At 39.3% G+C, this 26865-nt stretch overlaps 1 protein-coding gene across 2 annotated transcripts; it reads right to left on the reverse strand.

The window, feature by feature from the left end:
- Window positions 1–4501: 4501 nt before the first annotated feature.
- Window positions 4502–26654, reverse strand: LOC136843938 (tetraspanin-11-like). Of its 2 annotated transcripts, XR_010854744.1 has the most exons (6): window positions 26433–26654; window positions 17078–17272; window positions 11694–11873; window positions 7576–7761; window positions 5943–6878; window positions 4502–5879 (listed from the first exon to the last, which is right to left on the reverse strand). XR_010854744.1 is itself a non-coding variant. In XM_067112922.1 (5 exons), exons 1-5 carry the CDS (start codon window positions 26493–26495, stop codon window positions 6732–6734), a joined length of 771 nt encoding a protein of 256 aa, XP_066969023.1. In that variant the 5' UTR covers window positions 26496–26654; the 3' UTR covers window positions 4502–6731. The 2 variants fall into 2 exon arrangements, 1 of the variants encoding a protein (XP_066969023.1); XM_067112922.1 differs by having other exon boundaries at window positions 4502–6878.
- Between the last annotated feature and the right edge of the window lie 211 nt (window positions 26655–26865).

The raw sequence follows: 26865 nt of genomic DNA on the forward strand, positions 1-26865 counted from the left end.
CTTGGGGTACATAGCCTGTACTTAGGAATCCAGAGATATTTCTCGCATTCCATAATCAGAAACCCAACATGATACAGTGAAAAAAAGGTAATTAATTCTTTTAATTTTCTGTTTTTTTTTATAACAATAATCATAGACTGATTTATGTATGCCTTTAGATTTTGTGATTTCTTACGTCACACTCTTATAACATTAAAATCCTCACTTGGACATTGAATTCATTATTTTTCGCAGCAAAAGACCCGATCCCTCTAGACGCCAAATAGGCCTATGCGAGGTCTTAAGAAGGACCAGTTTAATTCTCATTTGAGGCTACCAAACATTTTCCATCTTTTTCTGATCTGTACCTTTCATTCTCCTTATTCAATTGACATGACTCTGATATTCAAGCCAAAATAACAATGGTATACGAAAAAGATTTCCCTAAGAACTATTGTCCAGAAACCCCTGATCTTTCAGCCACTCTGTATTTTCAGAAGTGAGCCATTTTTTACAAGTTTTAGTGCCATTGTGTCACATATACTGTAGAGAGCGCTAAATGCATTGAATAAAACATCCTTCCCACTTACGATACAATCCATACCCAGCTGCATCAGGAAATATAAGTTCTTGGTCTAATAATTCAATTGTCAACACAACAGACACTTGCCTGTAAAGGAACTGGTCCCCTTGCCTTCTGAGAATAGTCTGTCATAATTCAAGTGCACTGGTAGTTCCTGTTCCTGGTCTTATATTCCCAAACTTCCAAGTCGATAAGGGTAACAGTTCTCCCCTGAAGTGTTAACTTCTTTGCCAGGAGGGAGTAATATGTTCTTCTAACCTATTTAAAAGAAACACTCTCTTAAACTATTGATTCTGCATGAAAGAATTATTAATTTATTTTTCTTTTTTAATAAGTGGGATCTCTTCTTTCTGCATTTCCCTTTACTTCCTCTTCTTCCAAATGAACACCATAATATTCTTTGGAAGCTTGAATTTCAAGTAATGGCCCCTTTGGTGGGCTTGTTCCATATGAATAGGTTTCATCCGCCGAATAATAATAATACCCTGTCAGCCTGCATCACAATCTGCCTGATTTTGAATAAGCCTAAATGGTTGTCATTCTTTGGCCAGGAGGTCAAGAGTTCCAGTAAAGGCAGATGTACCAACAGGCATGTGAAATGAGACTAATGGCCTTAGGACTAAACAGGTGTACCACTCTCGTGACATAACACTTACGATGTATAGCTGATGTTTGTAAGTTAAATAAGTGCGATGCTTACAGATAACACTATATTAACAAAATTGGGGTTATTTGATACGAAAAGCAGCGAGAACTCGTAAAACTTGGGATGTGTATTGCACTTCCTTTAGACCAATCTCAAGATGGAAACCGTTCATTGGCTTATTATGTCTGGGAACAAATGTTCCATGCAACTCGAACATGTCTTCCGCCATTTGGGACATGAATAGAGGTCACATTTCAAGTTTAAAACCGCCTCAGCACTGCAGAGCAAAACTGACGGCACAAACTTGAGGCTGAAAGTGTAGAAGGCACCATTTTATGAGATCTCAGGCAAATGAAATATCAGTTTTGTCAAATGTTGCAGTGGACCAGTTATTATTATTAGTAGTAGTAGTAGTAATAGTAGTAGAAATATAAAGAGTAGTAGTTTTTACTGTGCACGCACAGTTACTGAGCAAGCTAAAACTATCCCTTACATTGTAAGAAAGATTCAATAGAACAGAGTGATACATGAGACAGACAGATCCAAGAGAGCTGAATTATAGTGAAACGCAGATGAAAATTATCAGTAAAGAGAACATAAACTGATGCATATCTGGACAAGTATCAGATTAGAAAGTAAAATATCTGACAGATTAAGGCAAACAAGAGAGACACTGTAAGGTAGACATTTCAGCTGCTCTTGAAAGGATGTAGACCACTACCTCCAACACTTCCAGTAAGCCTGCTCCAGTCACTTACAGTTAAGACAAGAAAACAGACCTTGGTGTGAAAAGTCATGAAGCTTCACCACAATGTTTCTGCTAACTCATTTAACAGTTCCTTATAGAAATCAAACTTTGGGAAGATGATAAATCAGGAAATCTTCAGGGCTAGACAGCACAGTAGCCGGTCGCAGCATATTGTTGACATCTAGGAGAACGGAAGATATTCCAGCACTGGTGGAACCAGAGGACTGGAGCCAAAGGCATCTACTACAGATACAGGAACCATGAAGAAGGAAACTTGGCTTTCAGGTAACACCAGCTAAGTAGAAATTGCTAAGCAGAAATTGCCACCAAATGTTGTCAAATATTACCATAAAACAAGGGGTTTGTTAGTGTAAAGTGAACCCCTAAGTTGGAATTATACAATATCAGCTAGCAAGTAAAGCCTTGGTCTATCTCAATCTCAGACCTCACTAGCTAAGATACGTCATTTTCTGTTCTGCTTTAGATTTTTGTTCAGGTTAACAGTCACAGTACAAGTAACTGTAGCAAAGGCTGCATTATCTACATACAATTATCTTACGTTCAAAGTAAACAAAGAATGTTCCTGAACACTACCGTTTGAAGCACCAAACTGTAAAGCCTATGCTCACAGAAAACACCATCAATTCTCTGCTGCCAGTCACTCAGAAATGCTCTGGAGACAAATAAATGATCTCCAAGCTCAAGGTAGTCTTAACCTTAACTAGCTGGTCTGAAAGGACAGAATAGTGATCTGATTACTTCCTATATGCAGAATGGACCCCAAGAAGCAAGTCTGCAGATATAATGACTTAGCAGTCAATACCTCTGTAACCAGTAAGGCTATTGGAAGTCAATGAAACAAGGAAACAAGCACTGTTCTGTTCAGGTGGAAACCTACTTTACCCAAAAGTAAAGTGATTACACGTAACGAACTGAAGGGAATGTACGCCTCAGATGGAGGATTCTTGCTCCATAAAAGATGAAAATTATTCTTGCCGTCTGATGTGAATAGAACATCAATTGGTCAGATTTCAGCCAGGTAATTTATTTAATTGTGGCACGGGAAATACAATGATTAAGCTGTCAACAACCAGTTCATAATATGACACAAATATCTGTTGGAACTGGGGTTAGTGCAGTATCCTAATCAGCTTGAAATAACATAAGATTAGAAGAATTCCAGAAAAGATCTGTTACTCAAATTGGTAACACTGAGATAAGCCAGTCCAGGCTCACAGCATTAAAACTAAAGCAGATCAAATGTTGGTTTAGAGACCAGAAGTTAGCCCTAGCATATTTTCTCCAAGTGGTAAAATACTGAGCTGTCAATATTGGGGTCGTAATAATCTAAATGCATACAGTCGGCACCCGGTATTCTCGGGGTATGCGTACCACTACACGCCCCCCGGCGAATAGCTCAAATTCGCGAATACTTAAAACCCCTTTAAAAATGCTTATAACTGGCTATTTTGATAGTTCAAAACACCAAAAATCCTTCTAAAAATGCTTATACCTCAATATTCGAATAGTTTTATCACAAAAAGCGCATTTTATCACGAAAATTATATGAAAACACAGTAATTTGTGAATATTTCTCTATGAAAAATACCGCGAATAGGCGAATTTTCCACGGATAATGTGTATATATGCTCCGCAGAGAAATCCGCGAATAGATGAAGCCGCAAATCCAGAACCGCGAATAGGCAGGGGTCTGTACATCATAATGACTTGGCATTTTGAAAGCATAATCATGCCAGTGGCATTCACAACTCCTCAGCTGATAGCCGGAGGCTGTTTTCCTACTCCTTATCCCATGCATGTCCAGTACTTCAATGGTAGATCAAGAAAGGTTTAGTGTATCTACGAACGAAGAGAAGTCTGTTACAGAGTGGACGTTTTTAGCAGTATACTTTTCTGGAATATCTGGCAAAACTATCGGCCAAACCTTCTGAAGAAACAGGAACAGTTTTCTCCTTTATAAACATCTCGTCTTCTTAGCTCATCTTAATAATAATAATAATAATAATAATAATAATAATAATAATAATAATAATAATAATAATAATAATAATAATAATAATAAAGTCTTACTCAAAAGAAAATTGGTAAAATTGGTGAGAGTTGGGGACTATGTACTGCCATTGATTATTATTATTAATATTATTATTATGATTATTAATATTATTATTATTATTATTATTATTATTATTATTATTATTATTATTATTATTATTTTGAAGAAGAACCTTGCCCATATGGAACAAGCCCACAATAAGGGGCCACTGACTTGAAATTCAAGCTTCCTAAGAATATTATGGTGTTCATTTGAAAGAAGCAACAGAATAATGGGAAATACAGAAATAGGGGATCAGTAATTAGAAAAAACAGATAAATTAACAAATAAATAACTGATAAAACACATAAATGATCAAAATACAAGGAGAGAATTGGACTAGGAGAGCACCATTCTCTGCGCAAGTTTAACGTTGCTCCAACATTCACAGTATACACCGTCTCGTAGACTCAGGAGATTCACACATTCATACATAATCGATGCTTTTATTTCATCTGTAATAAATACAAAGGGAAAAAACAGATTCACTTAAAAAAAACTCTTGTCTGCAGAGCCTGAAGCTGACTCAATATCCTCAGACACTTTTAGGAGTAAATACGATTCGCAGAGTTCCGGAGCTGACGCCAGAGAGAGTATTTTAGACAGGTCATGGCAACTGGCGCTACTCGGAACTCTCGTTGGAGTAAAACCTAACCTAAATTGTTATACAACAATTACAGAATAAAAAGGGAGAAATGTGTAAAAACTAGAGCTTATAAACTGTTATACAACAACAATAGAATAAAAATGGAGAAACATTTAAAACTAAGAGATAGTATTGTGTCTAAAATTCAGTTACTACATGATCATTTAGTACTGTTTCTCGACCGTAGAAAAATATAAGGGTAGACACATAGCTGCATTTGTCGGGAGAAGAAAAAAAAACATCTCAAGTAATTGTAAATGCTTATGACATTATTTGTTAAAACTTAATGAGTGATATGGTACTAATTATCATAACTTAAGAGTGACGGTTGGCTATAAGGCTATTTACAAAAAACTGATTAGGATAACACCTTGCGAAAACGCATTAAACAATCTTGTATTTATGTAAATTCTTTAACACATGAAGTCAATTTAAGCGAATGAATAAATAACCAGGTCATCTGAGACGCTGGTAACAATCACATGAAACACTTATCTTTGTCTTACGTTATGCTGACATAACACTAAACAAGAAAATTATGTTATCTGTAGCCTATGTTAGAACCCGGCAATCTACCACATATATACAAAATATACATTCCAAAAAACATCATCCACTCTACATCAGTATAAAAATGAGACTAAATGAGAACTATGAACATCTATCTACACTTGACTGTGATAACAGCTATAGACAGCCTTCATCCATTACGTAGGCCTAGAATGGAATATGAAATTTACGCTTGAAGCCAAGCACTGGAATCCGAGGGATCACATTCAGCGCTCTAGAATGGTAGGCTTGAAGCCAAGCACTGGAATCCGAGGGATTATATTCAGCGCCAACGTAGGCCTAGAATGGTAGGCTTGAAGCCAAGCACTGGAATCCGAGGGATTATATTCAGCGCCACGTGGGCCTAGAATGGTAGGCTTGAAGCCAAGCACTGAAATCCGAGGGATTATATTCAGCGCTTACGTAGGCCTAGAATGGTAGGCTTGAAGCCAAGCACTGGAATCCGAGGGATTATATTCAGCGCTTAAGTAGGCCTAGAATGGTAGGCTTGAAGCCAAGCACTGGAATCCGAGGGATTATATTCAGCGCTTACGTAGGCCTAGAATGGTAGGCTTGAAGCCAAGCACTGAAATCCGAGGGATTATATTCAGCGCTCTAGAATGGTAGGCTTGAAGCCAAGCACTGGAATCGAGGATTATATTCAGCGCTTAAGTAGGCCTAGAATGGTAGGCTTGAAGCCAAGCACTGGAATCCGAGGGATTATATTCAGCGCTTACGTAGGCCTAGAATGGTAGGCTTGAAGCCAAGCACTGGAATCCGAGGGATTATATTCAGCGCTTACGTAGGCCTAGAATGGTAGGCTTGAAGCCAAGCACTGGAATCCGAGGGATTACATTCAGCGCTCTAGAATGGTAGGCTTGAAGCCAAGCACTGGAATCCGAGGGATTATATTCAGCGCTTAAGTAGGCCTAGAATGGTAGGCTTGAAGCCAAGCACTGGAATCCGAGGGATTATATTCAGCGCTTACGTAGTCCTAGAATTATCGGGACTGCTTTGTAGCATTCTTCCACAGTTGTACAGAGCTGGTAAACAGGTTTCCTTTACCAAGGCGTTCATATATTTTGCCTAAAGCATCTGATTCATGACTGTTGCGCGGCTGAGCGAAAAACGTCCATTCTTCTTCTCTATAACTTAAAACTTAGGCTACTAAGAATTTTAGCCTATTCTTTAATCGGCTTCCTAATAAATATTTCGAACAGATACAACGCATTTCTGAAATTTTCCATGCCTGCGAAAAACTAACAAAAGCAATAAAAACAAGGTTCACAATATAAAAAAAAAAAATCTCTCTCCTCTTCTATCCAAAAAAAAAAATTACGATTGACAAAATCTTCGACCTTTAAATGCATTATGGCTTATACAGAGGTTCCTTCCAGCATTGTCTCACACTCTCGAGTGAATTCGTTGGAGTTTTTGTTTTGTTTTTTTTCCTCGTTTGTTGTTTGTTTAGAGTTTGTACCGTACGTTCTTGCTCCTGCAGAGTATGATGGTACTCGTCATCACGAAGAGCTCAATCAAGATGACGCCTCCGATGACACCCCATATGATGGCTCCGTAGTCGAATATCTGTTGCAGGAGCATTTGGACACAACCCTGAAATCAATATTATTATTATTATTATTATTATTATTATTATTATTATTATTATTATTATTATTATTATTATTATATACAGTAGATGAAACCTATTCATATGGAACAAGCCCACCAAAGGGGCCACTGACTTGAAATTCAAGCCTCCAAAGAATATGGTGTTCATTGGGAAACATTAAGAGAAAGTAAAGTGAAATGCAGAAAGAAGAAATACCACTTATCAAAAAAGAGAATAAAATAAATTAATAAATAGATTAATAGATAAAAATAGTATTAAAATGCAAGAAGAATAGTATTAGGGTAGTAATGCATTGCATTTTCGCTAGAACTGCTTAAGGTCACTTAGATTCTTATCCAGTTTTATGCAAACTAAGGGATTCTGGCATTTCAGAAACCACAAATACCAGTAACTAAATGTATTTAGCAATAAGACTACTGTAAGATAGCTGTATTATAGTTCAAGCGAGTGTTTTCCTCACTTAACATATTGCCAGACTAAGATATATAATGGGTAAAAGAAATTAATTAAAAAATCATCTACAATTCTCAAAGTGTCCGCTAGTGAATTGATAGGACTATCGAACAAGTCCCTAGCTGAGGATTCTTCGGCATCTAGATTTAGTGATATTTATCTACCTTTACTCTGTTATCTTACTGTTCTCAAAACCCATTTTATCTTCCTTGAACGACCACTCACCTCTTGGTAGACAGAGCCTTCAAGAATGACAGAAGAGACGCGGCGAGCCACTTCGCAGACGTCGGTTTCATTACTGATGCAACAAGACGCTGGCACGAGGTACTCTGCGCCACCAAGAGTCCCGTTCCCTCCGTTGAAAGCTGAAATCTGCCAGTCGTAGGGACCGTTCGATCCACAGCACTTGAACTGGAATGACATTCATGTTTTAAAAGAGCGTCTTCGAACGTCCTGTGATTATTAAAAGCAGCACAGTTAGCATCTAGTGAACTATGGACATCAACTGTTTGGGCAGAAGTCGTAGTGATTACGGAATTCCTAAAGTGCTTATGAAAAGAGTAGCATATGAGTTTAATGACTCGGTTTTGAAATGTAATCAAACATAAAATATGATGTAGGCATGAATAACCAGTATATATGTGCTAGTGATCAAGTAAAACTCAGTTAACAAAGTGTAAAGAAGTCACCACTTCATTTTCAGCCTATTAACATTTCATTTATGTGTACTTCTTACTTTCTAACTGGCGTGTTGCAGGAATGAAAATTGTTAAAGGCTATACACCCTGGAAGACAGTTCTTTACACTTCCCTTCCTACTGTCAATAATTGACTAGGTTTTTTCTTGAGAAGAACCTACTAAAAGGGTACAGGACAGCCAGGACGGTGAATCAGTCACAGAACTTCAGAATAAGTAGATTAAAAAATTCTCCACCTAACTATAATAAATAACCTTATTCATAATGCAGAAAGTGCGTTGGCTCCAGTCATAAACTAGGCAACAGTACCACAGGTTCAGTAAAACAGAATTGCATTTCACAGCAGTATGAGGTTTGTAAGATATTCCTTCAGGTAAGAGAACACACTGAGAGTCCAGTCAGCCTCCGTCGGTGATATTTTAAAATTAAGCATCGTGGATGAAACCCATCTGGCAAAAAATGTGGACTGAAAATTAAATATACCAAATGAAAGAAAAGTGAGCACCATTGACCAAATTAGCAAATGTTGTCAGAGGAAGGGTAAATATTGGCATAACAGAATCCTTGATGTCTGGTGCCCTTCTCTGCACCAACACAGATCTTTGCTTTCTTTAACTGGCAAAAGTAAGCTAATGTACATACTAGATGTTTACTGAGCCTCGTTATACATATTGTCACTTGAAGATAGTAAAACATCCAGTTATCCTCAAGAGAGAGCACGCTAGACATGGCAAACATGGCGAAATAGATATCTCTGTTTAAGTGGCTGGTGAGGAACAATTATGTCACACTGATTCACATTCTCTCTGAAGAGCTCAGCCGGAAACAGGCCCATCTGGGATTCCATGGCTTCTAAATGCAAATTGAACAGCATATACTTATTATTTATTCAAGAGAGTCCAATATTTTCTTCATTTCTTTGATGTACTTTCAAGTTAGATTAGAACTGTAGCATGTTGAGGGAACCTAGTGGCTATTTTCCTTGGAAGCTATTTATGGAGAAATTGCATGATTTGTGTGTCTATATTGAAAGTAAATCCACACGACCCTTTTTGAGAAACGACAGGAGATGGTAAATGTTTGTGGAATGCTATCCTGAGAGTTAATTCAGCTTTACTGTAACCATGTTACCAATTAGGAAATCTTAGTGCCTTAAGGCGTGATAATTGCAGCCTAGAAGGGTTTTCTAAGATTTTTATTAGCAAAAGGTCTATTGAAGAAAACTGATACCTTAGGACTCATAGCTATGGTTAAAAAAACTGCTACCACTTAAAGGTACCCGAGATACCATTGACTCTAACTATCGTCAGCTGATGATTTTGTAGTAATGTGTGTATGTAGTGCCGTGCTGTAGCCCTAAGAAAACATGGCTGTAGTAATGTTTATCCCATTAGATACTATCTCATATTAAATACTGACGTACAATTAAATTCTGCACTGAGGGTTTTGTTTTAGCGCACGAGGAAATATCATCGACTATGGCCCAGCTTCTAAATGTGTATACAATATTTGGTATGCGCAGACCAGCAATCTAGCCAAACCTGTTCTGAGCGCCCGGCAACGTGCATTTTCATTCGCTAGTACTGAGATATGTATCATATTCCCGCGATGTTTTAGACTTCCATACTTTTCCATCTCCAAGTTCCTTTTCCTTTCAGTTCCAGAGGAACCATAGACGGAATAATTAGCTTGCCATTTTGGCAGGGCTTTAACCGGACGTGAGAATGACTGTTTACACTGAGAGAGAACAGTAGACTCTGTATGTAAGCAAACTATCATTAAGTGGGACCCAGCGCAGACAAAAATACACCAACATTTTGAGCCAGATGATATTAGAAAAGAGCCTGTACTATGTTCCTTTGTTTTTCTCCTACATTTTCCATGCAAATGAGCTCTCTAAGAAAATATACAGTTATCTCGTCCCAAAATAAACTCTAGAATGGACTGCGCTCTCTTGATATCGGTCTAGACCCACACGAAAAACCAGTCGGTGCAAGAACCGCAGATCCAACGCACATAGGAACAGATATCAGCAGCGTCCTTAAGCCCCGATGCGGGTTTTAAGGTAATAGGAGATGATGGAATCAATTTCATCGCATCCTGCATTCTCATGCTTCTCTTTGCACGTAGGGAGAGTACGAAATGAACACCTGCTTGCGCAAGGAGGCGATGTTGGAACTTTCGGCGGGAAAGGAATCGACTTTGTCAAGAACCAACCTATTCTAAATTCTATTTCCACACACACACACACACACACAAACGCACACACAGAAAGAGGTACTGAAAAAGAACGGTATTCATATTACAAGTAGTGCGAGAATGCCAACGAGATAAGCGTGAATGAGGAACCTTCCGTGGATGCATGAACTGGCCTTTGTTGTGGACGTGTTCTACTCTGATTTTCATCCACGATTCAACAGGTAACGTATGAATGTGGCAGAAATCATTGTATTGAGACATATATATACACATTTATACATACACTTACCCACCTAAACACACACACACAATATATATATATATATATATATATATATATATATATATATATATATATATATATATATATATATATATATATATATATATATATATATATAACCAAGTCTACGTGGGAAGGTGAGTGAAAACCGGGTCTTTGAACAAGCACTTTCGTAGTTTATTCTACATTTTCAAGTTCACACACACATATATATGTGTGTGTGTGTGTGTGAGAGAGAGAGAGAGAGAGAGAGAGAGAGAGAGAGAGAGAGAGAGAGAGAGAGAGAGAGTTTATGTGTGGAAATGTGCACGCAGGAATAAAGTTTTAAAGTGATTAAGTTGTGTATTGTAGCAAATTACATTTCTGTTATGAAAATGTATTTCAAGTGGAAATCAAATCATTTATACGTCTAAAAGGTGAAAAAAATTAACGTAGCTAAAAATTACTGTTAGACCTATTAAAATTAGATATATATAGGTTTTAACAACAAGTAGGCATTAACGAGTAATCCCTACACTGCAATAGTTCAAAGAGAGAGAGAGAGAGAGAGAGAGAGAGAGAGAGAGAGAGAGAGAGAAAGTTGCAGCATAAATGATTGACATTCTCCCCAACTGCCAGTCATATTACTAGACACAACCAAAGTGGCCGAAGTCCTGGAAAGATCCAGTTCTGATTGAAGGAGTCGACCCAAGAAGAAGATTCCAGTTGCATCTCATGGAGACCTTGGCTATCTGGTTTTTCCCGAGGCCTTGGGGCGAATACATGTACCCGCTTACGGACATTCCTGGTGACTCTCTCTCTCTCTCTCTCTCTCTCTCTCTCTCTCTCTCTCTCTCTCTCTCTCTCTCTCTCTCTCTCTCTCCCCTAGCTATTAGCTATTATTCCATGGAAACATCTAGATGAATTGAACGATATTTTAGCAGATTATTGCTATGTAAAACTAACGAACCTTCGGATTCTGCAAGATGGCGCAAGTGACTACAGGTTCAGTCCAGTGGAAACTGGTTCTGAACGTCTCATCTTCCTAACATAATGCATGCATGGGTATTTGTACGTAAATTTATCCCAGAATCACGCCGAAGATGTGTCACTTCTACCTGAATGGAGTCTTCTACTTTCCTCACCTTCCATTGCGTGAAATCTGGAGTCGTTTGTTCCCCTTACCTTCAACTGCATGAAATCCAGGGCAGTGGTCTTGCGCGCAAACTCCGGCGTCCCATAGTCGTTCTCAATGAATTCGGCTAATGAGTCCTTTGCACGATCCGTGACCTGGTCCTCGTCGATGTAGAGCCAGACGCCGGCAGCAATTTGACCCAGAAACACGGTCAGCATCAGGGCGAAGAACTGCGGATGGAATGGCGGGGGTTAGTACCAAGGTCTAGAGAATGCTTGGTATAGGACTAGCATAAAGTCGCTGTCATACGCAGCTGGTTTTAGAAATGAGATAATGCGACTGTCACTTACAATGTTCTTTATATTGCTTTATATATATATATATATATATATATATATATATATATATATATATATATATATATATATATATATAAAATATATATATATATATATATATACTGTAGGTACCCATGCATTTATACAGTATATAGTTGTCTGTTAATGTGTGTCCATAGCCTATTTACATTGACACATAAACGGAAGATTTAAAAAAAACACTCAATTTATATTTTTTATTCTCAGGCTAACTTTACAATTAAACATGTCTTTATTCTCATCATGACTGGTAATGATTTAATTTGGTTTCAAAACAGAATGTCATTCTGTATTTTATTGCATAAAGAGTAGTAGTAGGTTTTAATGTCAACATTATGTAATGGGCGGTACCATATGATTTCATTATATACATATTACATAAATTTCCCGCATGAAATGGCGATCTTTTTGTGGTTTTCTTTAAGCTTATGTGTGTGAAATAAGAATACTCGTGAAATACACTTTTAAAAGTCTAAAGTCTCGTATAAATAATGAATAATAATCAACAATTAGTAAAACGTACAAGAAAAAACAATTCAGTATATATATATATATACATATATATACAGATGTGTATATATATGCATATATGTATATATATATATATATATATATATATATATATATATTTATACCATACAGTATATACATACATGTGTATATGTGTGTGTGTACAGAATAGAGTTGGTGAAGAGTTTAGCAGCAAAAAAAGTTTACCAAAAAAAAAGTGTCAAGAAGCTTTCCAGAGGCCAAGAAACCCAAGTCTCACAGGGACCAAGGACAGGAATGTGTGAAGAACACTATTGTACCAATTTTACTCCGTGGGGGTGAAATCTGTAGGAGTGGCCGTTGTTAAAATAAGTCAAGTATAAGTGGAACAAGAATAGAAACGCAAAGATGGGAAGAGACAAAGATAAGTTCAAGGGTCTGAAGTTGGAAAGATGAACCAGCTCTGGCTAATGACTCTTTTGACATCTTGAAAACGAAGTGAAAGACTGAGTAGTGTCAAGGGCAGACAAGACTGAATGGTACTACTTTGGCTTGTTATCTAAGCGTCACCTCCGAGGTGCTAGTACTAAACATGGGGGGAAGCTCAATGAGACGCCGTGTTTAGTACTAGCCCCTCGGGGATCAAGGTATTATATGCACCTGTTTCTATATTGTGTGGTCGACAAATTACATTAAAAAACGATATCTTTCATCCCCAGGGGATAGTACTAAACACAGCGTCCCACTGGGTTTCCGCCATGTTTAGTACTAGCACCCCTGAGGTGATGGAAAGTTTTGGCACAGATACTTCATCCTTGATCAAGTGGTAAGATGAGAAACAATACTGACTTTCTTTATATTTCTGTATTAATGATTGTTGTATGAAAATGAAAACCATACATTTTATTATTATTATTATTATTATTATTATTATTATTATTATTATTATTATTATTATATACCGACTGATGAGCCCATTCCAACCAGAACGAACCCACCCCGCCTTAAAAATAGACCGAAGACACGGTTTGAAACGTTGGTGCCGTTAGAAAACCTCTATTATTATTATTATTATTATTATTATTATTATTATTATTATTATTATTATTATTAGGTGGTAGAGCTACCTAAAACTTTCAGTAGGGTTCATGCTAATTTCCACGAATATAGAAAGTCATACGAACGTTACATAAAACAAAAAATAAGAATTATTCACATCTGCCAAAGGCAAACAACAAGAAACGTTCAGAGCAATGAAAACGACCGTTGAGACGCCTACGCCCAGACTATCAAAGACTATTAACCCGCGTTTTTGTTAGCCGCAATAATCCTTAAGCTGCGGTGAAATCCGCCGTTTTCTGTTCTCCATTTTTTTTTTTTTTAAAGAATGCGACAGAGAAAGAGAGCTGTTGCACCTTGCATATTCTTCTTCTTCATAAAGATGGCTGTCTTTTACGCGCAACCTTGTCCTCCAACGAGTGAAATGTGTTGACTTTCAAAAACACCGAAAATCTGTGTCAGCCAGGGTGCGTAAAAGAAGGCACAGAATACAAAATAACAGAAGCCAGCTTCTTTAAACATACAAAACGCTACGCACAGAATTAATTCCTTCTCCGCTGGCTGTCTTCACGGCAAATAGCAGCTCGCTTGCTAGATGGGTGACTCACTTCTCTTCTTAACAGACAGCACGCGCTCCTTCCTGCCGACAGGACTAGATTGTTATCTCCTTATTTTTAGAAGTTTCCTTTTTGACATAAAAACGACCCCAAATTTAGGCCTGAATTTCTAATTTGGTGGAGCATTTTTTCATCTCCCGTTGAGGTTTCGCACCTTTTCATGACTCTGTCCTTGGCGAGTACTTTTTCATTAGATTCAGTCATGGCGGTTCGTTCTCTCATAATTCGGGAGACGGTGAAATCATGCTTCCATTCACAGTTGGTTGAGTATTTCCCCCTCTTTGAAGACATCTTTTACATTGAAGGTTATTTATTTTGCTTAGCAGTTTGGGTGGGGTGGTTTTTTCCACTTCCCTGTTATGTTCGCTCCACGGTCTAGACCGTGGTTCGCCCCAACAGACAGCAACATTTGTCTTCTTCTTCTTCTTTTTTTTATGTTATTTTTAAATGGGAGTCTCGTTGAAACGAATCTTGTATACATCTGTTTATTACATTGTTCAATCTTGTGTACAATGTAACGTTTTCGGTATCCAAAATCTATCGTGGGTCTATATGTCTATTACAATTATCATTATCATTTTTTAGATTTCTGTAAAAGAAAACTATTGTGCCGGCTATGTCTGTCCGTCCGCACTTTATTCAGTCCGCACTTTTTTCTGTCCGCCCTCAGATCTTAAAAACTACTAAGGCTAGAGGGCTGCAAATTGGTACGTTGATCATCCACCCTCCAATCATCAAACATACAAAATTGCAGCCCTCTAGCCTCAATAGTTTTTCATTTTATTTAAGGTTAAAGTTAGCCATAATCGTGCTTCTGGTAACGGTATAGTATAGGCCACCTCCGGGCCGTAGTTAAAGTTTCATGGACCGCGGCTCATACAGCATAATATCGAGACCATCGAAAGATAGATCTATTTTCAATGGCCTTGATTATACGCTGTAGTGGCTGTACAGACAACTCGATTGCACCGAAGAAACTTCGGCGCATTTTTTACTTGTTTTGTGTTGACAACGAATCATTTTTTTAGAGCATACTTCGTTAGAGATTGCCTCAGATTACTTGTGGGTTAGTGTTAGACATCGAAGCTCTACAGCTCTTAACAGGGATTCCACGGCCTCTTTCCCCAGCTTTACGTAGAAGCTGTACTTCAGTCAGAGTGACATTTCATAGGCCATGGACTTTCACAATGCATATACATGTTAAGAAAATTCGGTAAGGCTAAGCTCCTTACTTCGAAATGTCACAAGTATTACAAACGTCCTCTCTCTCTCTCTCTCTCTCTCTCTCTCTCTCTCTCTCTCTCTCTCTCTCTCTCTCTCTCGTGAGATTATACACATTCAGGGCATCAGGGTAGGAGTCAGTGACTCCTAACTGAAAAAAGAACTCTCTCTCTCTCTCTCTCTCTCTCTCTCTCTCTCTCTTCTCTCTCTCTCGATTATATACATTCAGGACACCAGGGTAGGAGTCAATGATTCCCAGTAGAAAAAAGAACTCTCTCTCTCTCTCTCTCTGTCTCTCTCTCTCTCTCTCTCTCTCTCTCTCTCTCTCTCTCTCTCTCGATTATATACATTCAGGGTACCAGGGTAGGAGTCAATGATTCCCAGTAGTAAAAAGAACTTTCTCTCTCTCTCTCTCTCTCTCTCTCTCTCTCTCTCTCTCTCTCTCTCTCGATTACATACATACAGGGCACAAGTGTAGGAGTCAATAATTCCCAATAGAGAAAAGAAACTCACACACAGAGGACATCTATGTGGGCTCTTGTCATTGGTGTCCACAGAGCCACATCTCAAGTTCTTGCGGATTAAATGATCGCAAAATCCATTGGAGAAACGCTGTAGACTACTGAGGCCAGAGGGTGCAATTTGGTAAGTTTGATGACTGGAGCCCTGTAGCCTCAGTAGTTTTTAAGATCCGAGGGCGGACAGAAAAAGTGCAGCCGGACAGACTAAGCCGGCACAATAGTTTCTCTTACAGAAAACTAAAACCAACACCACGAGGTCCTTGCATGAAACAGTGCAGTGGTGAAGGACCGAGTACGCAGGTGCCAGAGTTACACAGGGGTCGTTCTTCTGATTCGAGGTACTTGTTGCAATTCACATCGTTTGACTATATACCCGTTACTAATCGTGGCCCGTCGCCCTTCTAATCGTTTGCTTCGTGATGGGGCTGGCAGTTTTGCCAGTCGGCTGTTCTGCGTGAAGCCGAGTCTCCTACAAGATTCGTTGGGTGTTGATGCTAATATCAACAGCATCAGAGATTCAGGGTGTTCGATATTGTTGGGAAAAAATCAGGTTTTCATCTGTGACAGAGATCTAAGCGCTAAGCCAGTTCTGGATATGGTATAAATCTTAATTGCTGTGGCAATCGGGTTGCATTCCAGTTATGGCAGTTAAAACATTAATCTGTGAGAAATAATTTCTCCTCCATACGGAAAAGAATTACGTAATTAAAATCAAACAACAGCTGACTTCACCATTCTAAGCAACATAGTACTATGACCCTAAAATAATGAAGGCCTAAGGGAAAGTTCCTAGATTTTCTCATCAGTAGGATTTTATGATCAGTCGAGATTTTACAATCTTCCTGCTCCCTAATTATTTAATTTCAGTAGACTTCTGAACCCTCCGAATCTTCAGAAAGCTAATGCACAGATTTGAAGAAATCAACCATTGCCATGTTCAGTAATGACAGTCTGAAAAAAAAACTAAGTTCGAAAGTACAAATTAAAGCATAAAACTAAAATTAAGTTAGGACGTTTACTACCCAACCAATTGCTAACATTAAAAGGCATAAGTCTAATGGCTGGATCTGACGTTCCACTTCACAATATCCATACTACTCTCTCTCTCTCTCCCTCTCTCTCTCTCTTTCTCTCTCTCTCTGTCACTTACTGTAGCAAGCATCCTGGAGTTCTTCTTGTTGACGGAACAGCAGCCGAGGAATCCCAGGAGAAACTTGACAGCGCCAAGGGCCATCAAGAAGTATAGGACGTAATTGAAGCCTTCTGTGTCGGCGAACACGTTGCCCATCCGGGCGCCGTGCAAGTAGGCCCATAGTGAGCCCGTGAGCATTGTCAGACCCAAAATCTGGAGGGAGAAAGAAGCAGATTAAAGCATTGCTCTGTTGCTGTGAGAAGAAGGGTAAAAAAAAAAAAAAGCACGTTAAAAGAAGAAGAAGAAGAAGAAGAAGAAGAAGAAGAAGAAGAAGAAGAAGAAGAAGAAGAAGGTTATCATCGTGACAAATTCAACTCCTTTGGAAAGAGATTAAAGATATGCCAAAAATTACGTTTGTAAGGTGTGCATGTATTCATGTGTAAACCAACATGGATACATGTAGCTAATAATACAACCAATTGAAAGTTATTTAATTACATGTACGTATGTGTGTGTGTGGGTAGACAGATAAACAGATATACTTAAAAAAATAACTAAGATTAAAAATAACATTTTCAAACTGTCTTCATGATCCTTTTTGAGGTCATTGTCTCTTCGATAGTCTTTCTTTCTTTCGGTGTCAAGGACGCTAGCAGCATTATTTTGTTTAACCCGAGTCCAGGTAAAGTCATTCATTCCTTTCTAAACCCAGCTGTTCTGTTGGGGCACCTTAGCTTCTCCTGTAAGCTTTTATGAGTGCTAAAGAACATTTGAAAGGTGAGATTTCGTTAGATCATGTTGATGTACTAGACCTAAAAATTCACCCATTGAAATCTTTGCAGCACTCTTATACTTTCACTAAGAAAGCTAATTAGTATTTAAAGGAACAGCTGTCTTAGTCTAAAGCTAGGGTGTATTTAAAGGAACAGCTGTCTTAGTCTACAGCTACTGTGTATTTAAAGGAACAGCTGTCTCAGTCTAAAGCTAGTATGAATTTAAGTTTAAAGCTAGTGTGAATTTAAGGAAACAGCTGTCTTAGTCTAAAGCTAGTGTTTATTTAAAGGAACAGCTGTCTCAGTCTAAAACTAGTGTAAATTTAAGGGACCAGCTGTCTTAGTCTAAAGCTAATGTGTATTCAAAGGAACAGCTGTCTTAGTCTAAAGCTAATTAGTATTTAAAGGAGCAGCTGTCTTAGTCTAATGCTAATATGTATTTAAAGGAGCAGCTGTCTCAGTCTACAGCTAGTGTGAATTTAAGGGAACAGCTGCCTTAGTTTAAAGCTAGTGGGAATTTAAGGGAACAGCTGTCTTAGTCTATAAAGAATTAACTTGACTTATCTGTCCTAAATTTAAAACATTCCTGTTGTCACTGATATCTTCAGGAGGAAAAGTCTTTAAAAAAAAAAACAGAAAACATCGACCATAAGGTAGTTATAGCTGAAAAATCTTTTAACTTTTCATATATTTACATACACACATATTATCCTTTCAACATTAAGCCACATAGCAGAGATTTCTGTTCAGAACCTGTATGTGCTAACTTACATACAACGAGAACAAGTTACCAGACAGACTGAATCTGTCGTACGAATTCCACGCATTCCTTAATGATAACCAATTAGCTTGAGAAAGTAAATCTTGCCAAATCGGTTAGGAACCATGTTTAACGGATAAATGAAACGTCCTAGAAGCGATTACTTTACAGAACTACCTTCACTGAATAAGGCAGAGTCTAGCCAACATCAAAAAGAAAACGAGACCAGTTTAATACAAACGAGACCCACACACAAACATGAGCGCAAATAAACACCCTCTTATGGTCATACAAAATGGCTCGCATACCTGCGCATTGGAATTCATCAACAAAAAACACATCCAATATCTCTCTCTCTCTCTCTCTCTCTCTCTCTCTCTCTCTCTCTCTCTCTCTCTCTCTCTCTCTCTCTCTCTCTCTCGTTTGTGTCGCTACCCTTGAACGATTAAAATGTGTGTTAGTCTTAAGGGGTCAAGTCTGCCAGCGTCACCAGACCTTCGAATCGCACGGGTTGGGAGATTTCGAAAAACATGCAAAACCGCTTTTTGAATCTTGGGAAGAAAGTGGCCCGGGCGTGAGGCTGCTTACCTTGAATGGAAAACTCTTGATAAGGATTTGGCAATAAAATGTCAAGTACATATACTCGGTGCCTCTCGACCCTTTATATATACCATTTTCCACACGGAGACAAACTTTCAAAGAAAAGAGAGAGAGAGGAATAGGAGCTACAAATGATAGACCGACAGATAACATGGTAGTTTACTTGTTTGTGGTTTGTCAGAGGAGACGGGGGCGGTTGGTCTTTCGACAGACAGGTGTCCACGTATAGGAAAAGGCTTGATGTCATGGAATTCAACAATTGTGGATGTGCGTCTCGCTGTCCTGTAAATACTTTCACTTAATGTTTGGTTTCTTGTTTCATTGCCTCATTTCTATATATATTTATGTCTATATATGTGTTTGTGTGTGTGTCTAGTTAGATTGATATGTGAATATATAAAAACTTCTGCGTATATAAAAGTGTGTGTAATCACATACTTAAAACTAGTGCCATGTGGAAAAAACTTAAGCTATTAGCGCTGTTCTTTTGTTTTGTTACTAGGACTATGAACATGAGATTGTTCATCATGTCTTTCAGTAGCTTAATGATTTTCACCCTGGGTAAAGGCCCTACGTGTTCCCGTAAATCATGGCAATGGAGATCAAGTACGTAGGTTCTTGGAATGGCCGTCCCAGCTACTGGAATGTTAGCTCCACTCCTGCTTCGTTCAGCTGCTCATATAGGCCTACAGTTCGTTCGTGAAGAGAACTTGCGGACTGATACACATTATAAAGAAGCTCTTTTCCCCGGGAGGTCATACAAAGCACGAATTTTCTATTTCAGTCTGGAAATATCATCCAGAAATCGGTCATTCACGCTCTCTGAAGTTTTTAGTACACTCTGTAGCAAGTTGCAGTAAGTTTGGATGCCTTTTGTTTGCGATAGCTAGCCTTCTGTTGCAAGATAATCCTATTTTTCGATCTATTTCTTCCCTCTCTCTAATCATCTCGTCAGAATTAATTGATAATCTTCGTTTTATGATGCTAAGCTTTGAGCTAAAATACCTTGGGGGGAAAAAAATTACTCCCAGTGATGTTGTGGATTCGCCCCATTCATTAACAAGCAGCCTACGTTTCATTCCCGGCTTTCCCCTTCTTTATCCACAATATTCTAAGTCTCTTTCATTCTCTTCTTCTTTTTTCACGTTTTCCCTTGCTTCTTTCTCGCTTGGTTTCTCTCCCCCATCCCGCCATTCGTTGTTCTACAAATTTCCCACTTGTCGTTTCAATGCCGTGCAGTCTTATATCTAAGGAAGGGTCCTGACACGCATACCGAAGTGTCACAAAAACATCCACGTGGCAACACGCATCTCTCTCTCTCTCTCTCTCTCTCTCTCTCTCTCTCTCTCTCTCTCTCTCTCCTTGGTCATAATTTACTTTCATCCCTCTGCTTTTTATTCCTTTTCTATTTCTGCACGCTTCATCGTTGGAGAAAAAAAAGGAAAATGAAAAAGAAAGTTTACCGGAAGGTATGCGATGTTAGTCACACACATATATATATATATATATATATATATATATATATATATATATATATATATATATATATATATATATATATATATTTAATTTACAAAAGTAAATTATTATTAAACTGTTAAGAGTAAACAACAGCGCATGCTAACCGGTAGACTTTCTTCATCATTATTTTGTTATTTCATATGTATGTATATATATATATATATATATATATATATATATATATATATATATATATATATATATATATATATATATATATATATATATATATACTGTATATATATATATATATATATATATATATATATATACAAATAAGACATCACCCTCTCCCCTGTGGCTGCAAATGATGACCACAAGCATCGTTACCGTGGTTACCTACCGAATAACCACGAAAAGCAAAACAGTCATGAAGGCTAAGACGAGCCGTTGTTATTAAGCCAGCGACCACAAACAAGCGCGCAGCAGAAGCGCAGGGCAGCGCATGCGCCCCAGACGCTTTCTTTTGACTAACGAGCGAGCCAAGAGACTTTGCTCTTCTATAAATATTTGAGTTCAGAGAAACGCCCCTATGTTTGTGCAGACAGATCAAAGGGCGGTCAGAAATATCCTCCCGGGGAAGGGGAGGAGGAGGAGGAGGGAGAGAAGGAGACGCTGATGTACTTCTCATGTCTGTCTGTTCTCTCTGTCTGCTGCTTACTTTTTATCTTGACTTTTAGGGCTGCCAACGTCTCCATACAAACCGTCAATGTGGAGGCTGCGATCGAGAAAAAGGTCGATAAAAACTTCTCGCTTTTCTCGACCGTGGCTGACGGCGAGAGAGAGAGAGAGAGAGAGAGAGAGAGAGAGAGAGAGAGAGAGAGAGAGAGAGAGAGAGAGGTACCACCTTACGAGAGGTGGAATGTCTCTCCTTGTTACTTTATGCTGGGGCTTGGGCAGAAAGACGTAGGTTGGTCGTTTAGGATTTTAGAATGATTGCGGAGAAAAGGAGAGAAAAATAAGGCAAGTTGGCAGCTGTCAGTGCTGCAACCGTTGCTGGTTGGTTGCTTGGTAAGAAACAGCTTAATCTTGAGAATAAGTTAAATCGTCTCTCTCTCTCTCTCTCTCTCTCTCTCTCTCATGCAGACACAGAGAACTGCATCAATGAAGTTCATGAGGACATATTCCTAGCGCCGTCAGGGCACCTCATGCGGTGCACTGTAAGCTTTACTTAAGGTTCTTTGCAGCCTCCCTTCCTTAGGCCCATAGCTACAACCCATTTTCATTCCTTTTACTTTACCTCCGTTCATATGCATTCCTTCTTGCTATCCACCCTCTCCTAACGACTGATTCACAGTGCAACTGCGATGTTTTCCTCCTGTTACACCTTTCAAACCTTTTTACCCTTAATTTACCTTTCAGATTTGAATGACCTCATGGGTCCTAGCGCTTGGCCTTCGGCCTAAATTCTGTATTCTATTCTGTTCTACCCCTGGTGCTCTTTGTTCAGCAAAAGTCAGTTTCCATTCAGAACCCCAAAATCAGACTATATAGTTTACGGTGCCGAACGCACACATAACAGAATCACCGACTCTTGAGATGGAATCAGTACGCATGATAAAAGTCCACGCACGGAACAGCATCACTCATCATTTTCACAGGACCTGATTAATGTCATCGAGCCACTTCGGCGGGAAGAAAAGTGAAAACAACCACACACTTAAAAGCAGAACCTTCACACACACACACACACACACACACACACACACAAAAACTTGGTGGCTCTGAGAGAGTAAGTGTTGAGCGTTCATAGTTCCGTTGGCTGGAGACGAGACATGGCAACTGCAAAATCATCTAGGGACTATTGTCCTGCAGAACTCCACATGAAATATTATTTCTACGATGTGGTATCAAGAGTGAAAGTACTGTATGTGAGTTATGAGTCATGAGAATTTAGGCCTATGATGAGTTCATTCAGCGCTGAAACGGAAACTGGCAGTAAAAAGGTGTGAAAGGCGTAACAGCAGGAAAACCTCAAAGCAGTTGCACCATGAATGCACTGTTAGGAGAGGGTTGAGGAAAGTAAGATGGAAGAAAGAGAAAATGAACGGAGGTACAGTGAAAGGAATGAAAGGGGTTGCAGCTAGGGGCCGAAGGGACGCTGCAAAGAACCTCAAGTAATGCCTACAGTACACCACACGAGGTGCGCTGACGGTACTACCCCGCTGCGGAGGCAAGTAATGTGGGAATTCTTATGCAACACCCTGTGATCGAGGTTAAGTAGATTCTAGGTCGGCTAGTGCTTCCGATGGCTGCTTGAAGGAAATTCCCCTGATTTCAATCAACCGTTTCTTCATACTTCCAGGGTCGTATTCTCGTTAGCCGTCAGATCTTAGAAACTACTGAGGCTAGAGGGCTGCAATTTGGTACGTTGATCATCCACCCTCCGATCATCAAACATACCAAATTGCAGCCCTCTAACCTCAGTAGTTTGTATTTTATTTAAGGTTAAAGTTAGCCATGATCGTGAGTCTGACACCGCTATACGTGCCAACAACATAGGCCACCACCGGGCCGTAGCTGAAAGTTTCATGGCCCGCGGCTGAGTGTCTTGTGCGCCGTGGCTGAAAGTTTCACTCAGCATTATGCACTGTACAGAAAACTCGATTGCGCCGAAGAAAATTCGGCGCATTTTTTAATTTTTTTTTTTTCATCGGGAATTACGTGGACAACGTCCTTTAATATATTATAGGCTAACGAAGGTTATAATCATTACCGTATTGTTGTCTAAACCAAGAATTGAATTGAACATAGAATTTAGGCCCAAGGCCAAGCACTGGGACCTATGAGGTCATTCAGCACTGAAACGGAAACGGACAGTAAAAGGTTTGAAAGTTTGCTTTAACACTTTACTAAAATATAGGAATATTATGGTAAATATTTTTTTTTAGGATTGTATCAAACGACCCCTGACACTCTTCCTTTGTAAGACAAGGTCTCAAAGAATTCTTCTGCTGCAATCAATGGCTCTCTCTCTCTCTCTCTCTCTCTCTCTCTCTCTCTCTCTCTCTCTCAGGCATGATTATAACTACCATCATCATAATTTTCATCACGTCTTCGAAGCCACTCTTAGCAACACTGCAATCCAACCGCCATCACGCGCATATCATCGCCTCTTCAACCTTTAACAAAATAGAATTTGCGTCACTGCTTACACCGACTCGAATATCACCGAGGAAGGCTCTAAATCAACTCTCTGTTATTCTTACACTTGCTTTCCCCTTGTTGGTTGTGTTCTGGGCTCTGATATCGACTGGAGAAGAAGAAGAAGAAGAAGATAGAAAATATTGTCGTCGCACTGAGCGTGGGTTTGCATTATGCTCCGAGTCAGCCTCTCGCCTCGTTCGCGCGCTCTGGAGAGGCCAGCGAACATCAAAATGTCCGCCGCGTTGTCTTCCTGAAATTTCACGGTGAAGTCAGGGGCTATAATGAGCTCTGATGTCACCTGAAGTTCTCTCTCTCTCTCTCTGCCCGTGGTCAGAGAAGTCAGGAGAAGTTCCTGCTTTCGCCAAAGGCGGGGTTTATGTTTCTTTTTTTTTTTTTTGTCTCGTACTTTTATCGTGACACTTCGAAGCATTTATCTCAGAACTTCCTGTGTTGACATCACACTATTGACTGAACACACTTCGCATACAAGCCGTGTGAATGGAGGGAGTAACTGACGGTTTTGCAAAGCGAGTGAGAGTTTGGTTATACATCTTACAATATTAAACAGTAGAAGTCAGGGAGGATTTTCGACAGTGATTTACCCTCCCGAAGATCGTATTACAATAAAACTGAAACACCGGGCAAGGATAATCTTCCTACCCTTTAAAGTAAGCAAACTATGCGTGGTGCACCCAGACCCTCATTCGAATTCTGTGTGGTGAAACATTCATGATGAATAACTCATAATCATGAGATTGAGAGCGAGAGAGAGAGAGCTAATGAAATCACTTTTACTTATAATCTTGAAACTCGACTTAAACAAAATAATTCAATTAAAAGCCTGCATCGACAATCCTCGGTAAGTTCTCTTCAGCTACTCAAACAGTAAGAAGCTTCAGGTAGAGCGTACAGAGTTTATTTGTACAAGGAAGATCATCATCGAGGCATAATGACTACGGATACAACAGAACCTTACAGGCTGGTGTTCGTTCTTTAAGGTGCTCGCATAACTAGCGAGAAAACGCCTCGGTGAAATATCAACGAAGGGGAGATCGCTCATTCCTTTCTTCGAAGGCAGAACACCGTCGCGCACCGGTCACGCCTCTGTTAATTGTTCTTGCCTTTATAATAATTATATCCTCAGATACAATCTAATTATTTACTGCTCGTGAATATTATGCAAACGAACGCGCCACTGAGGGGCGTTTTTCTCCGCTAGGCTAAGTAAATCTTCTCTTAAGAACCCATCTGCATTTTTTTATTTGCAGTTTTAGAAGAAAATGTTGAGAGGATTAAACACTTCATATCGAAACTTTTGTTTTTAATTTATTGCAGTTTCTTTTTCTCTCTCACCAAATGTCAACCATTACATAGTTAAAATTTTCAGGACTTCGAAGTGACTCTCGCATTTAACCAAACTGACCAGAAAGGGTACTTGACGTGAACCCAAGTGCGCTAGTGAACTGAATTTCATCGAAACAGGGCGACTTACTGAGGGTCAGTGGGGCAAAACCTTTCAGTTAATGTCAATGCCAAAGCAGACTCAAGGGTTGACTTTCTACTCTATTCCCTTTACAGAACGGTTCTTGGTGTTCTTAATGTTCCGTCGTGTTCTTTTCTGAATGTTGCTTTGAAATAAAAGGGTAAGAACTTTTAGGAAAGTGTTACGAACGTGTGTCATAGTTATTTATTTCCTTCATCCTTTGATACAAATGAGAGAGAGAGAGAGAGAGAGAGAGAGAGAGAGAGAGAGAGAGAGAGAGAGAGAGAGAGAGAGAGGTGAACAGCTCATGACAGGCACAGCCAACAGCCCTTTTGGTATCCTACTTGACAAAAGCTTTTTATATGATTGGTATCATTTCCCCAAATGATGAACCTGTGCTAGTCCGAACTCAAAATTAAATCATTCCTGACTGACTGCTTCTGAACCGAGTAGAAACCCTGAACATGAGAGTTTTTATGATTTATTGTGTACTGTGAGACATTTACCGACAAATAAAACGCTTGATATGTTATAACCAGTCGTGAGCACAAAGTCTAAAGAACTGACGGTCGCTGACACCTACAGTTCTATTGGAAGATTACTTCATCAAGCTGATTTATGGATAATGGGGGCGACTGAAAGGCTTTTGTTAAGATAGCACTTCAGTGGAGGCCAGAGCCACCTAATACGAGGCTTTGTCAGTATTGACACCAATCTCCAGTGCCGTGGGGGTCAAGGATATATAGACATACCCACTTGCTGACACGTTAACACAAAAAGACGAGAGAAATGGTGCCCTGGGCATTTTCACCTCCAGAGAAAACCGTCTTAGCTTACAAAAATATTACAATTCGGCTTCCACCCATTTTCATCAAGAAAGTACGTTTGTCACAGTAGTTTCTCCTCGCATGATGAGCCACCACCGGTAGCATCTAAAGTAGTTTATTCACTTACCACATTCACACAGAAACACACACATACACCTACATACACACACACAAACACGCACACTTGTCTAAGGCTCGTCTTCGCTCCTTCTCATCTTCGAAATTCAGGATTTCGATGGTTCTCTCCCTTCACGTCACTCACCATATTCAGGAAGATGATGAACATCAGAAAGTACCGGAGGCAGTAAAAGCAATCCACGTTCATGGTGATGGATTCTGTTGCAACGGCTAACCGGCGGCAATAAGGAGGAGAACAATTAAGAGAAGAAAGAAACTCTTTCCAGAACACAGAACACCCCCGTATCTCCCGGCACGAACCCGTCGCCTTACACTCGCTTACACCAACTGAGGGACTGTCTGACTGAACCTCGAGTTGGGGTTGAACAAGACCAACCTACCTCTCTCTCTCTCTCTCTCTCTCTCTCTCTCTCTCTCTCTCTCTCTCTCTCTCTCTCTCTCTCCGCCAGCACCGGTCTCCCCTATCCCATTAACATTGAAAGTTGCCAGAGAGATAGAGAAAAAGAGAGAGAGAGAGAGAATCTTATTCACTCGTTTGGGAGAAGGGTGGGTGTCGG

Source organism: Macrobrachium rosenbergii, chromosome 12, assembly GCF_040412425.1.
Source record: "Macrobrachium rosenbergii isolate ZJJX-2024 chromosome 12, ASM4041242v1, whole genome shotgun sequence".
Lineage (NCBI taxonomy): Eukaryota > Metazoa > Arthropoda > Malacostraca > Decapoda > Palaemonidae > Macrobrachium > Macrobrachium rosenbergii.

Coding starts and splice junctions, on each gene's coding strand:
- LOC136843938 (XM_067112922.1), bottom strand. CDS start 26,495: ATGAACGTGGATTGCTTTTACTGCCTCCGGTACTTTCTGATGTTCATC. Junction 7,762..11,693: donor TGGATTTCATGCAGTTGAAG/GTAAGGGGAACA, acceptor ATGTCATTCCAG/TTCAAGTGCTGTGGATCGAA. Junction 6,879..7,575: donor AAGGCTCTGTCTACCAAGAG/GTGAGTGGTCGT, acceptor TATTGATTTCAG/GGTTGTGTCCAAATGCTCCT.